General features: G+C 43.3%; 1 protein-coding gene across 1 annotated transcript in view; it reads right to left on the bottom strand.

Annotated features, from left to right (window-relative positions):
• The window catches only part of LOC135522426 (forkhead box protein O6-like), a 37,767-nt gene extending 18,910 nt beyond the window's left edge, over positions 1-18,857 (bottom strand). Inside the window, exon 1 of the mRNA XM_064948658.1 lies at positions 17,327-18,857. Within this exon, the coding sequence (XP_064804730.1) occupies positions 17,327-17,827 (501 nt within the window). The 5' untranslated portion in view covers positions 17,828-18,857. The remainder of the gene's footprint in view (positions 1-17,326) is intronic.
• Between the last annotated feature and the right edge of the window lie 1,293 nt (positions 18,858-20,150).

Genomic DNA, 20,150 nt, shown 5'->3' with positions numbered 1-20,150 from the left:
ATATCCAAGATCCAATTTGTGCCCTTCTCCCCAGGTGCATAAAACTGTTTCTGAGGGCAACTTGTACCTGCAGTGACACAGCTGACCACCAACAGCCAAATCCATCAACTGCATAGGCGGAAGTGGGCTACATACAGGTGTACATGAATAGCCAGTAACCATTAGCATAACAAGCAGACTGTAATGGTTCTCAGCCCTGGTCTCCTCTTCACTCTCATATCCCCTGTCAACGATATGTCAAGGTTCTGTCAACGGTAACTACATTTCCCTTTGTGATACAGCCCTCTTCATCCCCCTTTAGAGCGGTTATCTGTCGAGCCACGTGGCTGCGGGAACCTTAGATAAGCTGATAGACGGCTCACACACACACTGATAGAAGACCCAGACACACGCACACACACACTGATAGATGGATGGCCCAGATACACACAGACACGCAGGCAGGCAGGCAGACAGGCAGACAGACAGACAGACAGACAGACAGACAGACAGACAGACAGACAGACAGACAGACAGGTTGAGAGGGGTGGGACAGATGGGGACACGCCCCCTCAAACTGGCCAAAGATGGGAGTGTCACCCACCCAGCCTCTACTCTCTCCCCTCCTTGCTCTTCTACTTTCCTCACTCACTCTCTCTCCCTCCCTCTCTCTTTCCCCATTCTCTCCCTCATCAATCACTGCATACAGGGAATGCAAAAAAATGGAGTTATGAAACATGACCACCCAGAATTTCTGCGCTAATTTTTTTTGTGGCTCTGAGAGAAATATGGCTTCCAGTGTACAGCATCTCCGTATGTAGACTGAAGAGAGAATCATACGTTTTTTTAATGTAACATCCTTTTCTTACTTACTTACTTTATTTATTAAATAAATGATAAACATTGAAAAAATGTATAAAGCAACACCACCCTCATGTCAGCAAATGTTGGATCATTCAAATGCAAATATGACAGGTTCATGGCCATCATTCGGTGTTCTCAATGGGGATTCCGCTCCACACAGTCATAAAGAAGGACAAAAGACTGAACAGAAAACCATCCGTGAGTACATTATGTAAATGACAGTGTTGCATTACAGAAAACCTAATTTCATCACACTGTACAATGAATACCAAGATAGTTTTATCATAACAACAATAAAGACTGGAAAAAGCCTTAATGGAACTCACATGGTCGAGTTGCCTTACATAAAACAATGTCAGCATTCTAAACATCAACACACTGTAGGCATGTATCACTAAATCAATCATAACAATGCATGACATTCCACAAACGTTGCTAGAGAAATATAGAAATGCTCATCTGATCTGTAAGTAAGTGTAAATAGTAGGTTTGTGACATTCCGTGCACAGTAAGAGGAGGTGTACAGTGTAGAGGTCGACCGATTATGATTTTTCAATACCGATACGATTATTGGAGGACCAAAAAAATGCTGATACCGATTAATCGGACGTTTTTTTTGTATTTATTTGTAATAATGACAATAACAACAATACTGATTGAACACTTATTTTAACTTAATATAATATATCAATAAAATCAATTTAGCCTCAAATAAATAAAGAAACATGTTCAATTTATTTTAAATAATGCAAAAACAAAGTGTTGGAGAAGAAAGTAAAAGTGCAATATGTGCTATGTAAAAAAGCTAATGTTTAAGTTCCTTGCTCAGAACATGACAACATATGAAAGCTGGTGATTCCTTCTAACATGAGACTTCAATATTCCAAGGTAAGAGGTTTTAGGTTGTAGTTAATATAGTATTTATAGGACTATTTCTCTCTATACCATTTGTATTTAATTTTCCTTTAACTATTGGATGTTCTTATAGGCACTTTAGTATTGCCAGTGCAACAGTATAGCTTCTGTCCCTCTCCTTGCCCCTACCTGGGCTCGAACCGGGATCACATTGACAACAGCCAACCTCGAAGGATCATTATCCATCGCTCCACCAAAGCTGCGGCCCTTGCAGAGCAAAGGGAACAACTACTCCAAGTCTCAGAGCGAGTGACGTTTGAAACGCTATTAGCGCGCACCCCGCTAACTATCTAGCCATTTCACATCGGTTACACCAGCCTAATCTCGGGAGTGGATAGGCTTGAAGTCATAAACAGCGCAATGCTTGAAGCATTGCGAAGAGCTGCTGGCAAAATGCACGAAAGTGCTGTTTGAATGAATGCTTATGAGCCTGCTGCTGCCTACCATTGCTCAGTCAGACTGCTCTATCAAATATCAAATCATAGACTTAATTATAAGTCTAAATATTGCTGTTACATTGTACAACCTTCAATGTTATGTCATAATTACGTAACATTCTGGCAAATTAGTTCTCAATGAGCCAGCCGGCCCAAACCATTGCATATACCCTGACTCTGCGTGCAATGAACGCAAGAGAAGTGACATAATTTCACCTGGTTAATATTGCCTGCAAACATGGATTTTTTTAAGCTAAATATGCAGGTTTAAAAATATATACTTCTGTGTATTGATTTTAAGAAAGGCATTGATGTTTATGGTTAGGTACAGTCTTTTTTGCAAATGCACTTTTGTTAAATCATCCCCCGTTTGGCGAAGTTGGCTGTCTTTGTTAGGAAGAAATAGTCTTCACACAGTTCGCAACGAGCAAGGCGGCCCAAAATCTAGGCATATACCCTGACTCTGTTGCAAGAGAAGCGACATAATCTACCTCGTTAAAAGAAATTCATGTTGGCAATATTAACTAAATATGCAGCTTTAAAAATATATACTTGTGTATTGGTTTAAAAAAAGGTATTGATGTTTATGGTTAGGTACACGTTGGAGCAACGACAGTCCTTTTTTGCGAATGTGCACCGCATCGATTATATGCAACGCAGGACACGCTAGATAAACTAGTAATATCATCAACCATGTGTAGTTAACTAGTGATTATGATTGATTGATTGATTGTTTTTTATAAGATAAGTTTAATGCTAGCTAGCAACTTACATTGGCTTCTTACTGCATTCGCGTAACAGGCAGGCTCCTCGTGGAGTGCAATGTTGTTATTGCGTTGGACTAGTTAACTGTAAGGTTGCAAGATTGAATCCCCGAGCTAACAAGGTAAAAATCTGTCGTTCTGCCACTGTACAAGGCAGTTAACCCACCGTTCCTAGGCCGTCATTGAAAATAAGAATGTGTTCTTAACTGACTTGCCTAGTTAAATAAAGGTTAAAACAAATGACGGCAGGAGGAGAACAGGAGACAGCTAGAGTGAATATTGGAGGCAGAGAGTCAAACCTGGGTTCAAATACTATTCAAAATAATTTCAAATACTTTAGCTGGGCTTGATCGAGCTTGCCTGACACAATGGCACCAATGAAATAGTAGCAAAATGACAAAACCCCAAACATCGCCCATCTGGCACTCCAGACAGACTAGCTCAAACGCTCTAAGTATTTGAACAATTTCAAAGTATTTAAACCCAGGTTTACTGAAGGCAGAGTGAATATGAGGGCTGTGCTAGGAGTCTATACACAGTGGGTCTGCTGCCTTGCCAGAGTGGAGCAGGCTGCCTGCAATTAAGGTGAAATCAGGGAGAAATCTGCACTGCCTTGATAATGAGCCTCGTCTGAATTATTAATGAGAAGCCGTTCCCCCGGGGAACTGAACTCCCACCGAGCTCATCAGACGCATGTGAGCTCTCTCTCTCTCACACACACACACACACACACACACACACACACACACACACACACACACACACACACACACACACACACACACACACACACACACACACACACACACACACACACACACACGAGTGAGCACAGACACATGCATGTAAGCGCACACACACCGAGGTATACAGTACGTGCACACATATACATAATACCACAGGAGGTTGGTGGCACCTTAATTGGGGAGGACGGGCTCGTGGTAATGGCTGGAGCGGAACGAGTGGAAAGATATCAAACACATGGTTTCTATGTGTTTGCTGCCATTCCATTTGTGCAGTTCCAGCCATTATTAAGAGCCACCCTCCCTTCAGCAGCCATCCACTGCATAAAACACATTGACACTCACCCAAACAGACACACATGTACAGAGCCACGCATGTATCCACAGACTCAAGCTCACCGACTCAATCATAGACAGACCATGTTACTCCCAAGCACCGGCAACATTTCATTGAACACAATAGCAATATGTTATCAGCTGCTGCGTGGACCTTTGTGATTTATCCATGTAGTGAAATGGGCTCTATTAATAAAATGTATTGTTTTTCATGTTAAAGAAAGAAGAACGGGAACGGATATCCAAATGAATAGCTCCCAAACCAACCCACGCGCAAGTCAAAGGGCTCGTCCGTAAGCATTTCACAGTAAAGTCTACACCAGTTGTATTCTGCGCACGTGACAAAATCAAATCAAAAAATCTAATCAAATTTTATTTGTCACATACACATGGTTAGCAGATGTTAATGCGAGTGTAGTAAAATGCTTGTGCTTCCAGTTCCGACAATGCAGTAATAACCAACAAGTAATCTAACTAACAATTCCAAAACGAATTTCTTATACACAGTGTAAGGGGATAAAGAATATGTACATAAAGATATGAATGAGTGATGGTGCAGAGCAGCATAGGCAAGATACAGTAGATGGTATCGAGTACAGTATATACATATGAGATGAGTATGTAAACAAAGTGGCATAGTTAAAGTGGCTAGTGATGCATGTATTACATAAGGATGCAGTAGATGATAGAGTACAGTATATACGTATACATATGAGATGAATAATGTAGGGTATGTAAACATTATATTAGGTAGCATTGTTTAAAGTGGCTAGTGATATATTTTACATCCTTTCCCATCAATTCCCATTATTGAAGTGGCTGGAGTTGAGTCAGTGTGTTGGCAGCAGCCACTCAATGTTAGTGGTTGCTGTTTAACAGTCTGATGGCCTTGAGATAGAAGCTGTTTTTCAGTCTCTTGGTCCCAGCTTTGATGCACCTGTACTGACCTCGCCTTCTGGGTGATAGCGGGGTGAACAGGCAGTGGCTCGGGTGGGTGTTGTCCTTGATGATCTTTATGGCCTTCCTGTAACATCGGGTGGTGTAGGTGTCCTGGAGGGCAGGTAGTTTGCCCCCGGTGATACGTTGTGCAGACCTCACTACCCTCTGGAGAGCCTTACGGTTGTGGGCGGAGCAGTTGCCGTACCAGGCGGTGATACAGCCCGCCAGGATGCTCTCGATTGTGCATCTGTAGAAGTTTGTGAGTGCTTTTGGTGACAAGCCGAATTTCTTCAGCCTCCTGAGGTTGAAGAGGCGCTGCTGTGCCTTCTTCACGATGCTGTCTGTGTGAGTGGACAAATTCAGTTTGTCTGTGATGTGTATGCCGAGGAACTTAAAACTTACTACCCTCTCCACTACTGTTCCATCGATGTGGATTGGGGGGTGTTCCCTCTGCTGTTTCCTGAAGTCCACAATCATCTCCTTAGTTTTGTTGACGTTGAGTGTGAGGTTATTGTCCTGACACCACACTCCGAGGGCCCTCACCTCCTCCCTGTAGGCCGTCTCGTCGTTGTTGGTAATCAAGCCTACCACTGTTGTGTCGTCTGCAAACTTGATGATTGAGTTGGAGGCGTGCGTTGCCGCTACAACTACAATTTGGATTGAATTCAGCAGAAGAGAGCTTGATGTGGAGCTTGAAATTGACTTGAAGGACATCGTTGCTAATATTTGAGTCACTCCCACTGGGACTCTTGTCCTACGGACAAACAAGATGGCTCCCAATGTACATACATACATTCTCTGAACCACATACAATGGAACTATAACCACAAATAAACTGCAAAAAAAGTCAATTAGACTGGACTCTGTATATCAGTGCAAAGAGTTGTCTTACCACCTTCACATTCACGTACACACACAACACACACACACATCTACATTCACCAAATCCTCCAAAACAAAGCCTTTTGGTGTGCGAACCCAAGCCAAGTGGAAGGATAAATATTTGGTTTGGGATGAAAATAGAGCTGAGGGACTGACCACATCCACATCCAGCTTTTATTGGGCACAATACAAAACCACCGAAAGGACTAGCACTCTCAGTGTCTCTTTCTACTTGTTGTTTCATTGGAATATAGGCCTAGTTGCAGATGCCTGCCGATAACTCATTGTGCACCCAGTCAGTTAGCTGGATGGTTGGATCATGATGTATACAGAGAGCAGGCCTCCCCCTCTTCCCTCTTTACTTCCCCATCCAACCCTGGCAGGGTAGAGAGAGAAATGTAGAAAGAGATGTGCTTTCTCAGAGGATCCAACATTGGCCCAATGCTGAGAAAAGAACCCCCCTCCCCCCTTCCTTCCCTTGACTGTGGACGTTCCAAACTCATAAAGTGCCTCGGCACACCAAGTCCCAGGCTGTAAAAGGCATCAGCAAAAGCATTTGACTCTTACCAAACAATGCCACACCTCCCCAAAGAGCCAATCCGCCATAAGTCCAGCAAGTTTCAAAACAAAGAAAACTACCACATCTACAATACTTTTCCCTCTCATCATACCCCCACCCCACCCCACAGGCCTCACCACCAAGAACACAGTGTTCTTCCATGGGTGGTGCTCCAAGGCACAGGGATAGTGTGTGTGTTTGCGCGCATGTAGGTATGCATGGTAGGAGCCAGCCCAGTCAGAGGGTGATGATGAGACGCTGCAGGAATGACGATCCACTGAGCCATATTTTGTATTTATTTTGAAATGAGCAGAGTCCACGTCCTAAAGACCTAGCCTGACTCACAACACTGCCTGAGAAAACTAGAGAAAAAGGGGTTTAGTGTGGTAAGTCTCAACATGGAAACCCTCCAAGTGAGTGACCCTTATGTAACTAGGGCTGCGTCCCAAATGGCAACCTATGCCCTACATAGTGTACTACTTTTGATCAGAGCTCTATGGGACCTGGTCAAAAGTAGTGCACTAGGAAGGGAATAGAGTGCCATTTCCAACATATTTTGAATGATACAGTTAAGGTTTGGGATAGTGTTCAAATTGAGGGCCTAGTAGGGTTGCAAAGGATCGGAAACCTTCCGGGGAATTTGGGAAATTTTGCTTAAATTCATCAAAAAAGTTAGCTTATAACAGTTAACATTTTTGTGGGATACACTTAAGGCAATTCTAGGTCTTGTTGCATATTTTGGATAAACTATCCCCAATTCAAAACCCTCTGCATTCACAGTGCATTCTTCCCTCACATGTGCAGTGCACTTTTCCATCACATGTACAGCTGATTCTCAAGATCTTGCACACTAATGAGATACTATTGAGCCCACATTATGACACTGTCTGAGCCAAGGACTACATACGTTCTGGTAAATTGTGATTACAATACTGGGTGGGGTGAATATATTTTATTTTATTTGACATACATTATGTTTTGTTCACTAGTAATTAGTAGCCTACAGCAAAGTGTATACAACAATTTCTGCTAGTTAGTTTTTACTACCATGTGGTTTTAGCTTGTTTGAGCCTGCTACCTGAGGAGTTAATCCACCTGTTTCCATACATATTTCCATACATATTTCATTTTAAAACATGTATCTTACAAAGGAGTTGTTTAATCTAACTGCTTAACTATTTATCTGTACATGGAATAGTAATAGGTTTTCTTTACTCATTTTTTTCTAATCTTTACAGGAAAATGCCACGGGCAAATTACACAGCAGCTAATGTAGAAGGAAAAGCTGTGCACATTTGCAAAAACTGTGCCAAATCATATGTGAAGAATGCAACAAAGATGCAGAATCGTCTGGCCAAGTGCATAAAGTTCCCTCAGCGCTCACAACAAGCAACATCTGACAAAAGTCCCTCTACTTCTATTCGAGGTGACAATTATGAATCAGACAAGTTATCGATAGCAACAGCTCATGGTCCTCCTGGAATCAGAAGTTTTTTTGACTCATGGGAGGAATGTAGTCAGAGAAATGCTGATGAATGTCTTGCTCAAGCTGTGTATGCACCTGGTTCACCTTGATGCTCACAGACAATATGTATTGGAAGAGATTTCTGAATGTCCTTTGACCAGCATACACCCCTCCAACCAGACATGCTTTATCTACTCATTTGCTGGATGCAGAGTAAAACAGAGTTTAAGTAAAGATCAAGCATATCACAGAAAAAGCAGACTGTATTGCAATCATCTCTGATGGGTGATCGAATGTTTGTGTGCAAGGAATAATTAACTACACAATCTCCACCCCTCAACCAGTATTATACAAGAGCACAGACACAAGGGACAACAGACACACTGGTATCTACATTGCAGATGAGCTGAAGGCAGTCATCAATGACCTTGGACCACAGAAGATATTTGCACTGGCGACAGACAATGCTGCGAACATGAAGGCTACTCGGTCATACCCTCACATCACACCCATTGGCTGTGCGGCTCATGCATTGAATCTGCTCCTCCATAACATCATGGCACTGAAAACAATGGATTCACTCTACAGGGGAGTCAAGGAAATGGTTAGGTATGTGAAGGATCATCAAGTTATAACAGCAATCTACCTAACCAAGCAAAGTGAGAAGAATAAGAGCACCACATTGAAGCTGCCCAGCAACACCCGTTGGGGTGGCGTTGTCATCATGTTTGACAGTCTCCTGGAGGGGAAGGAGACTCTCCAAGAAACGACCATATCAGTCTGCCGATATGGACAGTCCCATTAAGAGGATCCTCCTGGATGAAGTATTTTGGGAGAGAGTGGTAAGCAGCCTGAAACTCCTGAAACCTATAGCAGTAGCCATTGCACGGATTGAGGGAGACAATTCCATCCTGTCTGATGTTCAGACTCTGCTTACAGATGTAAGAGAAGAAATCCGTACTGCCCTGCCTACTTCACTGTTGCTCCAAGCAGAGGAATTTGCAGTTCTGAAATAATCAAAAAGCGTGAAGACTTCTGCCTGAAGCCCATACACGCTGCAGCATACATGTTGGACCACAAGTATGCTGGCAAGATCATCCTGTCTGGTACAGAGGTCAACAAGGCCTATGGTGTCATCACTACCATGTCTCGCCACCTTGGCCTGGATGAGGGCAAGGTTCTTGGCAGTCTGGCGAAGTACACTTCCATGCAAGGGCTTTGGGATGGAGATGCAATATGGCAGTCATGCCAACATATCTCATCAGCCACCTGGTGGAAGGGACTTTGTGGATCTGAGGCTCTTTCCCCTGTTACCTCCATCATCCTCCAAATCCCACCAACATCAGCTGCCTCAGAGTGCAACTGGTCCTTGTTTGGGAACACACACACACCAAAGCACGCAACAGGCTGACCAATACAAGGATTGAAAAATTGGTGGCCATCAGGGAAAATGTTAGGCTGTTTGAGCCTGATAACGAGCCATCCTCAACAAGGTTGGAAAATAACAGTGAAGATGAGGCCTCAAAGACTGATGTTCAAAAGGTGGACATTGAGGAGGTCCGGGGAGAAGACATGGAAGCCTGAGAGGAAGACAACCAAAGCTTTAGTTTCTAGACTATCATGTTGAAAACGTTTTTGGGAGATGCGATGGATCATTGGGGATAAATCAATATTCCCTTTCTTTTGTGTTTCAGTGAAATCATCCCATGTGAAGAATCAACTCATTTAATTGAAGTTCAATTCGTAACTAAAAAATTAGTTTTATTTCTATTGGAAGGGTTTAATCATTTGCAATTATGTCTACTTATGATAATGTAAAAAGTGTATGTTTCTGTCTCTTTATGATATGGTAAATATATCCAATGCAAAAAAACATCTACATTTAAAAGGAATTAATATTAATTCCCATATATTCCCGTTAATTACCACGGAAAGTTTCCACCTCTGAATATTGTCCAAATATTCCCAACCCTAGTGCCGAGTACTGTGATTGAACACGCGACCCTCGTTGCTCGCGAGCAAGTCACAAGCCTACTTGATGGTAATAGCGCTCACCATTGCCCCTATTGGATGGTTTTGAAAGCATCTCCCGACGTCATGGGGACCTGGACGAATGTCAAATGTCGCCTTGGATCTGGAGTGACCTGGCTGGTGTGTGCATGCATGTACATAACAGAGAGTGTGTGCCAAGAGAGAGATACTGTATAAGGTGTTCATAATCAGACATCATAAATCTATCCAGATTGTATCATCTGTGCTCTCATTGTGTGCATCACTCTCTGTCTCTTTTAAGTTACACAATTCCCCTGAGCCAAAAGAGAGGATAAAATATGAATCAGCTGAAGTCTAGGATGGTTTCCAGTCTTGCACCCTCAGACTACCCACCCGCAACACGGACGGACGCACACACACAAACACACACACTCACGCGCACACACTCACGCACAAACTCACACACACAATCAAAAGTTATCAGTCTCCTTTCTGTGCTAAGCTTTTACACACAAAGTCATAGACATACCCTCTCACACACAGAGACAGCCATATCCCACTTATTTCCCAACTTGAGTGTTTCTCTCCCTCTTCTGCTAAGGCCTGTGTGTACTGACAGCACTGTGAGTGTCTGTACATCTCTCCACAGACGTTGGCACACATGTCAGTGTCACGTTTGTAGAAATCAATAACTAAACAGATATTATCCAATTGACTTTATCCCCTTTAAGAGTGAGGACTATCGTAACACTGTAATGTGATTGTGTGATCGTCAGCGGACACCAGGGTCGTGTTCATTAGGGCAGGCAACGGAAAATGTTCTACAACGTTTCACAACAGAAACTTAGAATGAGTCCCTCCCTGTTTCAGTCATTTTCGTTAATTTGATGCCTAATGATTACAACCCTGTCATTCCAAAATGTCAAACAAACAGCCCAAACTCAATCAGATGTCTTCACTCTCCCTCTCCTCCTGTCTCTTTCTATTTCCCCCTTTTCTTCTCTCCACTCTCTCTGATTTGGCTGATTTCTGTCAAGCAACTAGCTAGCGGTTGACCCTATGCCCTCTTGGTCCGCTTGATACCTAAAGACACATTATAAATAACAGTCTGGTCACTTCAGATTAGACCGTCAGACTGACGCACTCGCTCCGACCTGCCTCGCAATCCCTTGGCATCTGACTGCCTGCAGCTTACACACACACTGACACACACAGTGCGACACACACACACACACACATATACCCTAAGTAGCACATAGAACAACACCCATTCAGAGACACCCCCCCCCCCACACACACACACACACACACACTCCTTTGAACCTCCTTGAACTAAATGAATATAGTAGCACCTGCAGGCATTACACACACAAGCACAGTTAAAACACACCGTTATAGACATTGGGAAGTCAGCAGCAAGGATGTGCCCCATTCTCTGCAGTGACACGCTGTCACACCAATCAGAGGGGCCAAACACACATGTCTACAGAATGAGACAAACGCTTCCCCTGCAGTATCCCCCACATAGACACAGCACCACCACTCACTGTTGACCCTGTGTTGTGTGTTCTCAGCATCATGTGTGTGTATGTCCTGCGTATGCTTGCCCTCATACGTGCGCGCGTGTGTGTTCGTTTCTATGCCTGTGTGTGTTTGCGTACGTGCGTGTGCGTGGCCAACACCACAAAGCACCACAAAGCCCACGCACTACAGTAGCCTCCTCGATTGAGATGATTAGGTTCAGGCCAGGGCCTCAGATTCCAGCCTTCCTAGAAGTCAGAGGAGCAGGTATTTATAGTCAGCAGTTGTTTGTTGCCAGCACTGTCTAGGACCAAGAGGGAATCCGGTGTCCATTCCAGACCAAGAGAGAGAGGAACTGGAAGCTTAAAAGACTACCTGCTTTTGGACCAGATTAGAACTACTACATACAGACATCTCTTAATAGCCGTCTGCCTGTGCTTCTGGGTTTACCCCGACCCCCCCCCCCATCCTCCGCAAACCATACCATTTCATTTCATTTCATCAGCGGCTTACCAATATTTTTGTCTTTTATCTTTTTTTCCTTCTCCCGCAAACAAAACAAATAACAAACTTGTTCCCATATCAAATGCTTTCGCCTTTTGATTGAAATGGGAATGCAGCGTATGATTCAAGAAATCTTATCCAACTCTCACACTCGCACGCACCTTACGGATAATTTGGGAGCCTGATATTATTGTGTAAGTATGCGAATGTGTACGGGGTGGGAGATAGCATCTACAAACAACTGACTCATAATTTGGACTGTGCTGCGAGTCTGCGACAGTATTCGCATCAAAAGCAGTTGGCCAACAACTGGACGTTAAGCCCTTGCACAGTCCATCATTTAAAGTGATTATTGACTATACCATACGTTTTTATTACATACAAACGGCTGCTGTACGGACGATGGGGTTGTGTCGCGTTAAACACTGTCTCCTCAGGCCTGAGTACGCGAGTGCTTCCTCTAAGTGTATGTTTTCATTACCTACCACGTATCTCAATGAAACCAGGCCAAGGCTATTACTGCAATTACGCCTTGCTTTAAAACAACTTTCCTAAACACCTTCATTACCTGGGACGGACCGCGCCTCTCGCCTCGCACCGTTCATAATAAACCTGTGTTCATAATAACCCTGGTCCTCAGACTTTCTCAATCTTCCAGGGAGTCAAACCCCCTAATTTGCCCGTTTCGTAACTGTCGGGCTCGCTGACTGGGTGACACTAGTGCTAAAGATAAAGTTGGGCTGTCGCTTAGCGGTTAAAGTCTGTTAGCTATGTCAATATGTTACTATTCCCTCTGCTAAAATGTACTGGAATGGAGCCCTAGGACAAGTGTACTGGAATGCAGCCCTAGGACAAGTGTACTTGAATGCAGCCCTAGGACAAGTGAACTGGAATTCAGCCCTAGGACAAGTGAACTGGAATGCAGCCCTAGGACAAGTGAACTGGAATGCAGCCCTAGGACAAGTGAACTGGAATGGAGCACTAGGACAAGTGAACTGGAATGGAGCCCTAGGACAAGTGAACTGGAATGGAGCCCTAGGACAAGTGAACTGGAATGCAGCCCTAGGACAAGTGAACTGGAATGGAGCCCTAGGACAAGTGAACTGGAATGGAGCCCTAGGACAAGTGAACTGGAATGGAGCCCTAGGACAAGTGAACTGGAATGGAGCCCTAGGACAAGTGAACTGGAATGCAGCCCTAGGACAAGTAAACTGGAATGGAGCCCTAGGACAAGTGAACTGGAATGGAGCCCTAGGACAAGTGAACTGGAATGGAGCCCTAGGACAAGTGAACTGGAATGCAGCCCTAGGACAAGTGAACTGGAATGGACCCCTAGGCCAGGGGAACTGGAATGGAGCCCTAGGACAAGTGAACTGGAATGGAGCCCTAGGACAAGTGTACTGGAATGGAGCCCTAGGACAAGTGAACTGGAACAACGTTTTGTTGTTATCTGGTAAATATTGTATATCTAATAAGGTGAAAGAAGTATCATACAAACTCATTCATAGAATCGACCCTGTAAATACCTTTATTATACAGAGGTTTAAAATAGCTATTGATAACAAATGTGTATTTTGTGGTTGTGACCCAGAGACTATTGATCAATTATTTTGGGACTGTTCTTATGTCAGAAGATTTTGGTGTGAGTTAAAAGATTTTATTTTAAAATAAACAACTATTAATGTTAATTTGAAAGATTCTGATATTACGTTTTAATTTTGATCCAAATGATATGGACCCTGATTTAACTTTCAGTGTTCATTTGTTTATCTTTCATGGAAGATTCTTTGTCCATAAAAGGAAGTGGGCAGAGACCAAACTCGTCTTCACAATATTTAAGATAGAATTGAAATATTATTTTTTGAAATAAGCAGTAAACGTAAAAACAAAAAAGCAATGCACACTATAAAAGTATGTAGCAAATTGAAAATTAATCTTGATAGGTAATACCCCTGTCTGTTAGGTTTATGTACTCTTGTTTGTATATTTCAGTTTTTTTGTTGTATTTGTTGTGTATTTGTTGTGTACATAATTTAAAAAAAGTGTCTGTTAGCGGTGCCACTGCCGTCGAGGTACAGGGCGGGGATAACAAGGGCTAAGCCACCTGCAGACACACCTTAGCAGTGCTCACTTAAATGGGCTGGACTTAGAGAGTTAAGAGTCAGTCAGGCGCTTGGTGATTAAGGCTAAGCAGACTAAAGGACTGAACTCGACATACTCCTCAACTCGTGACTACCTAAGTGCACCCTGCTCCCTATGTAGTGCACCACTTTTGACTAGGGCCCTTATGGGATTGGGCACCATTTGGGACACACGCAAAGGCCTCTTTTAGAACCAGACTACAACAGGTGTTTATGTGAAGACGACCGAACTCCACAAAGAGAGACATACAGATACAAGTCGGGTTTAAATGGAAAAGAAACACTTAAAACCCCAGGCCTCCAAGCATTTCTCACATGTACACCAATAAAGTGTTGGTTCATTACTATGAGCCTGGTTGTGAAAGAGGTGATGAACTGACATGTGCGACTTTCACTCTTTTATGGGGTGGTATCAGTGTACTTCTGAATCCTCTGTCTACGTGTTCTGGTGTTGATTACTAGCTGTGGTCCTTTCAAAGCTGCTTTTTGGGCTCGTGTTCAAGGCTAGCTTAGTTGAATATTGCAATGTCATGAACAGAGCCCACATTATTACTGATTCTACATGTCACAGAGCTATGTTAGTTCTACATAAGATCGGAACGCTCCACAACGTTGTGCCCTGCTTAGCACGCCCCTTGTGATACCCTGCCCTAACCATGTCGATTCACAATAAGTAGTAAGCAATCAAACTAGCCCTGACGATTTTCTCATATGTTTTGGAGGATCTCACCGTTAAATTGTGAAGGTAAAGCCATCACAACATAGCCTACATGTACAGTGGATGTGTTTTTATGTATATACTGTATACACCTGTTCTATTCATTTACTGTCCATAATGGGGCGGCAGGTAGCCTAGTGGTTAGAGCGTTGGACTAGTCATTGAAAGTAAGAATTTGTTCTTAACTGACCTGTCTAGTTAAATAAAGGTAAAACAAAGTACTATAATAATAATATGTCTATACACGCCATCATATAAATATACACTGAGTGTACAAAACGTTAGGAACACCTTCCTAATATTGATTGCACCTTTTTTTGCCCTCAGAACAGCCTCAATTCGTCGGGGCATGGACTCTACGAGGTGTCGAAAGTGTTCCACAGGGATGCTGGCCCATGTTGACTCCAATGCTTCCCACAGTTGTATGAAGTTGGCTGGATGTTATTTGGGTGGTGGATCCTTCTTGATACACACGGGAAACTGTTGAGTGTGAAAAACCCAGCAGCATTGCAGTTCTTGACACACTCGGTGCTACCATAACTACTACCATACCCCGTTCAAAGGCACTTAAATATTTTGCCTTGCCCATTCACTCTCTGAATGGCACACATACACAATCCATGTCTCAATTGTCTCAAGGCTTAAAAATCCTTCTTTAACCTGTCTCCTCATCCTCATCTACAGGTGATATCAATAAGGGATCATAGCTTCACATGGATTCACCTAGTCTGTCTATGTCATGGAAAGAGCAGGTGTTCTTAATGTTTTGTAAACTCAGTGTATATTCCGGACTCTGACATTGTTCGTCCTGATATTTCCTATTTTTTTGGGATTGTTAGGTATTACTTCACTGTGGGAGTTGGAAACACAAGCATTTGGCTGCACCTGCAAAATATGGGTGCACGACCAATAAATATTGATTTGATACGATCACACATAGCTTTCAAAACAGCCTCTTAGGAGGGAACCAACAGGAATGACTGACAGCGAAGAGGGGAGGGATAGTAAAGTCAATCCCACTGCATGCACGACAACGGTTCAAACTGCTGTGAATTTCACAAAGGTTCTAAAAGGGTTCTTCTGATCTTCAGGGACGAGGGTTCTACATGGAACCTTTTGGAACCTTTATCATACAAAATGTTTCTTTGGAACCTTGTGTCTGTGAAAGAAAGGATTCCAAAAGTGTTCTTCGTTGGGTGAAAACATTCTATCTGGAACCATAAAGGGTTCTTCTACCTGGACAAGTGTTGTGGTGTGGGTTTATAAAAGTCTCCCACCTGTGACCTCATTAAGTCTGGCCCTCAAGATTAAGTCTGGCCCTACAATATCAACAGCCACACTTGTGCCTCTAACCTTCCTTGTTACTTTGGGATTTTATGTTCTTAACATTAGCTTGTGTTAATGAAGAACAGCGATAGGAGTGAGACGGTATTATAATGAGGCTGGTACAGTAAAATGGGCAGACATCCTGGAGAGGCTGCTCTAGGCTGGTGGCGAGACAGGTGGTAGGTGTGTGTGTGTGTGTGTGTGTGTGTGTGTGTGTGTGTGTGTGTGTGTGTGTGTGTGTGTGTGTGTGTGTGTGTGTGTGTGTGTGTGTGTGTGTGTGTGTGTGTGTGTGTGTGAGTGTGTGTGTGTGTCTGTGTGAGAGTGAGAGATGAGAGAGAGAGAGAGAGAGAGAGAGAGAGAGAGAGAGAGAGAGAGAGAGAGAGAGAGAGAGAGAGAGAGAGAGAGAGAGAGAGAGTGTGTGTGTGTGTGTGTGTGTGTGTGTGTGTGTGTGTGTGTGTGTGCGTGCGTGCGTGAGAGTGCCTGTCTGGAGAAAAGCCCCTTTTGAATAGCCTAACCCCTGGGCACAGATGTCAATTCAACATCTATTCCATGTTGGTTCTATGTAATTTAATTGAAATGACATGGAAACAACATTGATTCAACCAAGTGCCCAGTGGGTATTTACACCATTGACAGCTGACCAGCTACAACTCTCGCAAGTGACACCTTAAAAAGAGAGTATAAAGTAGGTGTAGAACAAATATTTGAAGTGAAAATATATATTTAATTGGCTATATGCCTCTGTCTAGGGCCTATTTCTCTGTCTCACACACATGGAGATAGTGTGAGAGAGAGAGAAAAAAAAGGAGAGAGAGAGGAGTGAAACCAAAGGAACCAATATAAAAATGCATGCCATGTGTGCATTTTCATGATCATAGGCTGTGGAATGGGGGCGGTTACTCATTTACTGTATACACGTAGCCAAACCAAAGATGGAATTATGGAGGTATATGCACCGTGCTTTTCCAACCTCTACCCAGCTCCATTCCATGTTGCTGTCAATGGTAGGCTACAGTCATTTATTGATCAGTGCCATTGACGCGAGGGATAATTACATGGCACCATTCATGCGTAACGACCCTAAAGTGTGACATGTGGCAATGTAATATACACTACATGTGCAATAATGTAGCCTATAGCCCAGGAATAGCATACCCAATGTTGCCTTGGCTGAGACTTCTGTGTGTTTAATATCGACATAAATTATTTCATATTATAACAATTGTTAGACATGCGCTTACCTTCCATCCAGCTGAACTATTACTGTCGCCCTTATCCTTGAAATAGGGAACATAGCGGACCATCCAATCATAGACCTGTGAAAGCGTGAGTCTTTTTTCAGGGGTGCTTTCAATGGCTCGTGTGATAAGGTCCGCGTACGACTGGTTACCCCATGCGTTCCGCCGCGAGGATTTGGCTTTGCGCAATTGTCCAGTCACATCAAGTGCCGCGCTGGCCAAGCATGGGTGCGTCGCCCGGATGGGAGCCGGGGCGACTGCTGGATGCTTCAGCTCCGTCGGCGTGCCACCCATTCTCCCCGCTCTGCACGCTGAAACGGCTAGATTGTCATCTGGTTCCACCTTGATGGTGGTCAGTGGAAGACCCCCATTGACCTCCTGCACTTCGGGGAAATCCTCCGGACAAGGCAGTGGCCAAGTGCACGAGCGAGGCCGGCTTTGCGGCTCGAAATCCGAATCGATATCAACCTGATGAGCCAATTCGTCGTCCTCCATCATCAACATTTATCCTTAGTTGTGAAGGAATAACCGGGTTAGAAAGAAATACAATACCTCCACTATTCCGGTATTGTCTCCAATACTAGGCCTACTTCAAGCCGAAATCCGTCTCGTGACGAGGATATTACAGTCTGATTCAATAAAGTAACGATCAAATCTCTGAGAAGCCGGCTGCTGTGGAGATGGATGATTTTGAATGGCTCGTCTGCAGTGGGCTATCACCGACCCGCATGTAACGATAAGAGTAGCAATAATAGTAACAATAATCGTTCTCCCATTTTACCTGAAATAAAACATGTTCAATTGGGGGAATTGTGAATTGCCTACATCTCCAGCAGCTAGAGTCAATCCAAATGCATGACAGTGTCAGTTCATCCGGCTGCAGCAACAGATGATACCTCATATAACGAGAATAGAGATGCAGAGAGCCGTCGAAAGGATCCGAAAAAACATTAGACAATAATAATTTTAAATCAACAGGATTGTGCAGACAGCACAGACAATCGATGATGTGTGATTATCGCAAATTATTAAATATTCCAGTCTTCACGGAATAGGCTGGCAAATGCAAATCCATTCACAGTCACACACAAACGATTCCGAATTCAATTGCAATACTTTTTTTAAAATCGGGTCGCATGTGTCTTTTAAAAAAGCGACACACTTCCAGACATTGCACAGTCCAGCATCAGTCTGTTGTTGTCCACTTGATAAATAATTGTAACACACGTATCGCTCGCTACTAGTATTTCTAACATGTAGTCAGTCTATCTCCAATCTCCTTTTCTTACTCTCAGATCCCCTCACATGTCCTCATTTAATAAAACTCGTTTCGTAAATGGGAACTGATGACGCGCTGACGCTGTGGTGTGGAACAGATGCTGCCATTGGATGGCGCGCACATTACTCCCAGAACATGTTTAGAACACCCCGGCCAGAACTCTCTCACATATCATATCAACCCCACCATAAAGCGGTATGTTGTTGCAACATGAAAAATATGCATAATGTTCTTCATCTCTGGAAAAGCGGCTGCTGCGCGTTTTAATGCGATATTTGGTCTCCAGATTCCAATTAGCCTAACTTTCACTCTTAAGAGAATTTGGTGCAGATATACTCTCTTGTTGTACTTATGATCCGTCTTGGAGAATCAGTTGATAATCTCCTTTTGGCGGCACGGTGTCCAAAAAGACCCACTGATGCGCAAAGCGTCTCTGGTGGTGCACCAGAACAGCGGGAGTGTAGTTTTCTACCACAATTAGATAGATTTAGTTCAGATTAACAGAGATTAGGTAACCCCAGATTCTAATCCGATGAGTGAAGAAAAAATAAAATAGCTACATGCTGTTCAATTATCTCTGCTCTTTTCCCTCCATCACCGGAAGAAAATGTAGGCGTGGCACATAATTTTCTAAATTCGCTTTTGCCAAGCTTCGATGCGTTACAGCACCCTGTTTCTTTCTACACTTGCAGAAATGACCGTTGATTATGTCAGACTCCCAGTGGCAGCCCCTGTTTGACCCGTGTGTGGAACAACCACATTGCTACATTGACCGATGGGATTCCGCCCACTGTATGGCGCCGCCTCCTCATGTGTCAAAATTGACAGCTGGGCGGGCGCATTGCTCAGGTGCTTAGACGCGATTGGCTACCGCAATTCAGACCACGTTGTCCATTGGCTGATTAAATGGCCGAAGGGGTTAATTCAGATGAATAATGTAATCAATGTAGTGTCCTTTACTTTGACTGAGAATTTATCATTTTATTGGTGGTAAGTCTGCATCACATATTTGTCATTGACAGTAATAGTCAAAGGTGAACAAAAGCAAAGAGTAGTCACAGTCGGGGTATTTTGACACCATGTTAGTCTAACTCAAAACACATGGGTCAGTGGTTTTCGAAAAACAGACATGAGCCCTATAAACTACATAAAACAAGAAAAGTAAAAATAGACATAGGGGGCTGCCTAACCCATAATGCATTTTTTGAACCACACAGGAATGGAAAACATATACCCAAACGCTGACCTATACTGTACTTTCCACCAAATAAATAAAACTTGCTTTACAATCCTATTACACCGTTATTACACACATGGAGACATCTAATTTACTGTACATGGGTTGCTCACTAACACAGTGTTCAAAATAATACAGGATAGATTCAGGATCAGGGCAGTGACTTTTAAATATTTGTTTTTATATGTTTTTCATTCGTGAGGAATAAAATGTAATCTTCCATCTTGAAAGTGTTTGGGGTGGACCCTTAGACTGCATGTTGGCTTGCTGCCCATTGTCTAGTGAAGTAACCAAGCCAGGATCAGGTGAGC

The sequence above is a fragment of the Oncorhynchus masou genome, chromosome 30 (assembly GCF_036934945.1).
Source record: "Oncorhynchus masou masou isolate Uvic2021 chromosome 30, UVic_Omas_1.1, whole genome shotgun sequence".
NCBI classification, from domain to species: domain Eukaryota; kingdom Metazoa; phylum Chordata; class Actinopteri; order Salmoniformes; family Salmonidae; genus Oncorhynchus; species Oncorhynchus masou.
This window is presented reverse-complemented; position numbering and strand designations above follow the sequence as displayed.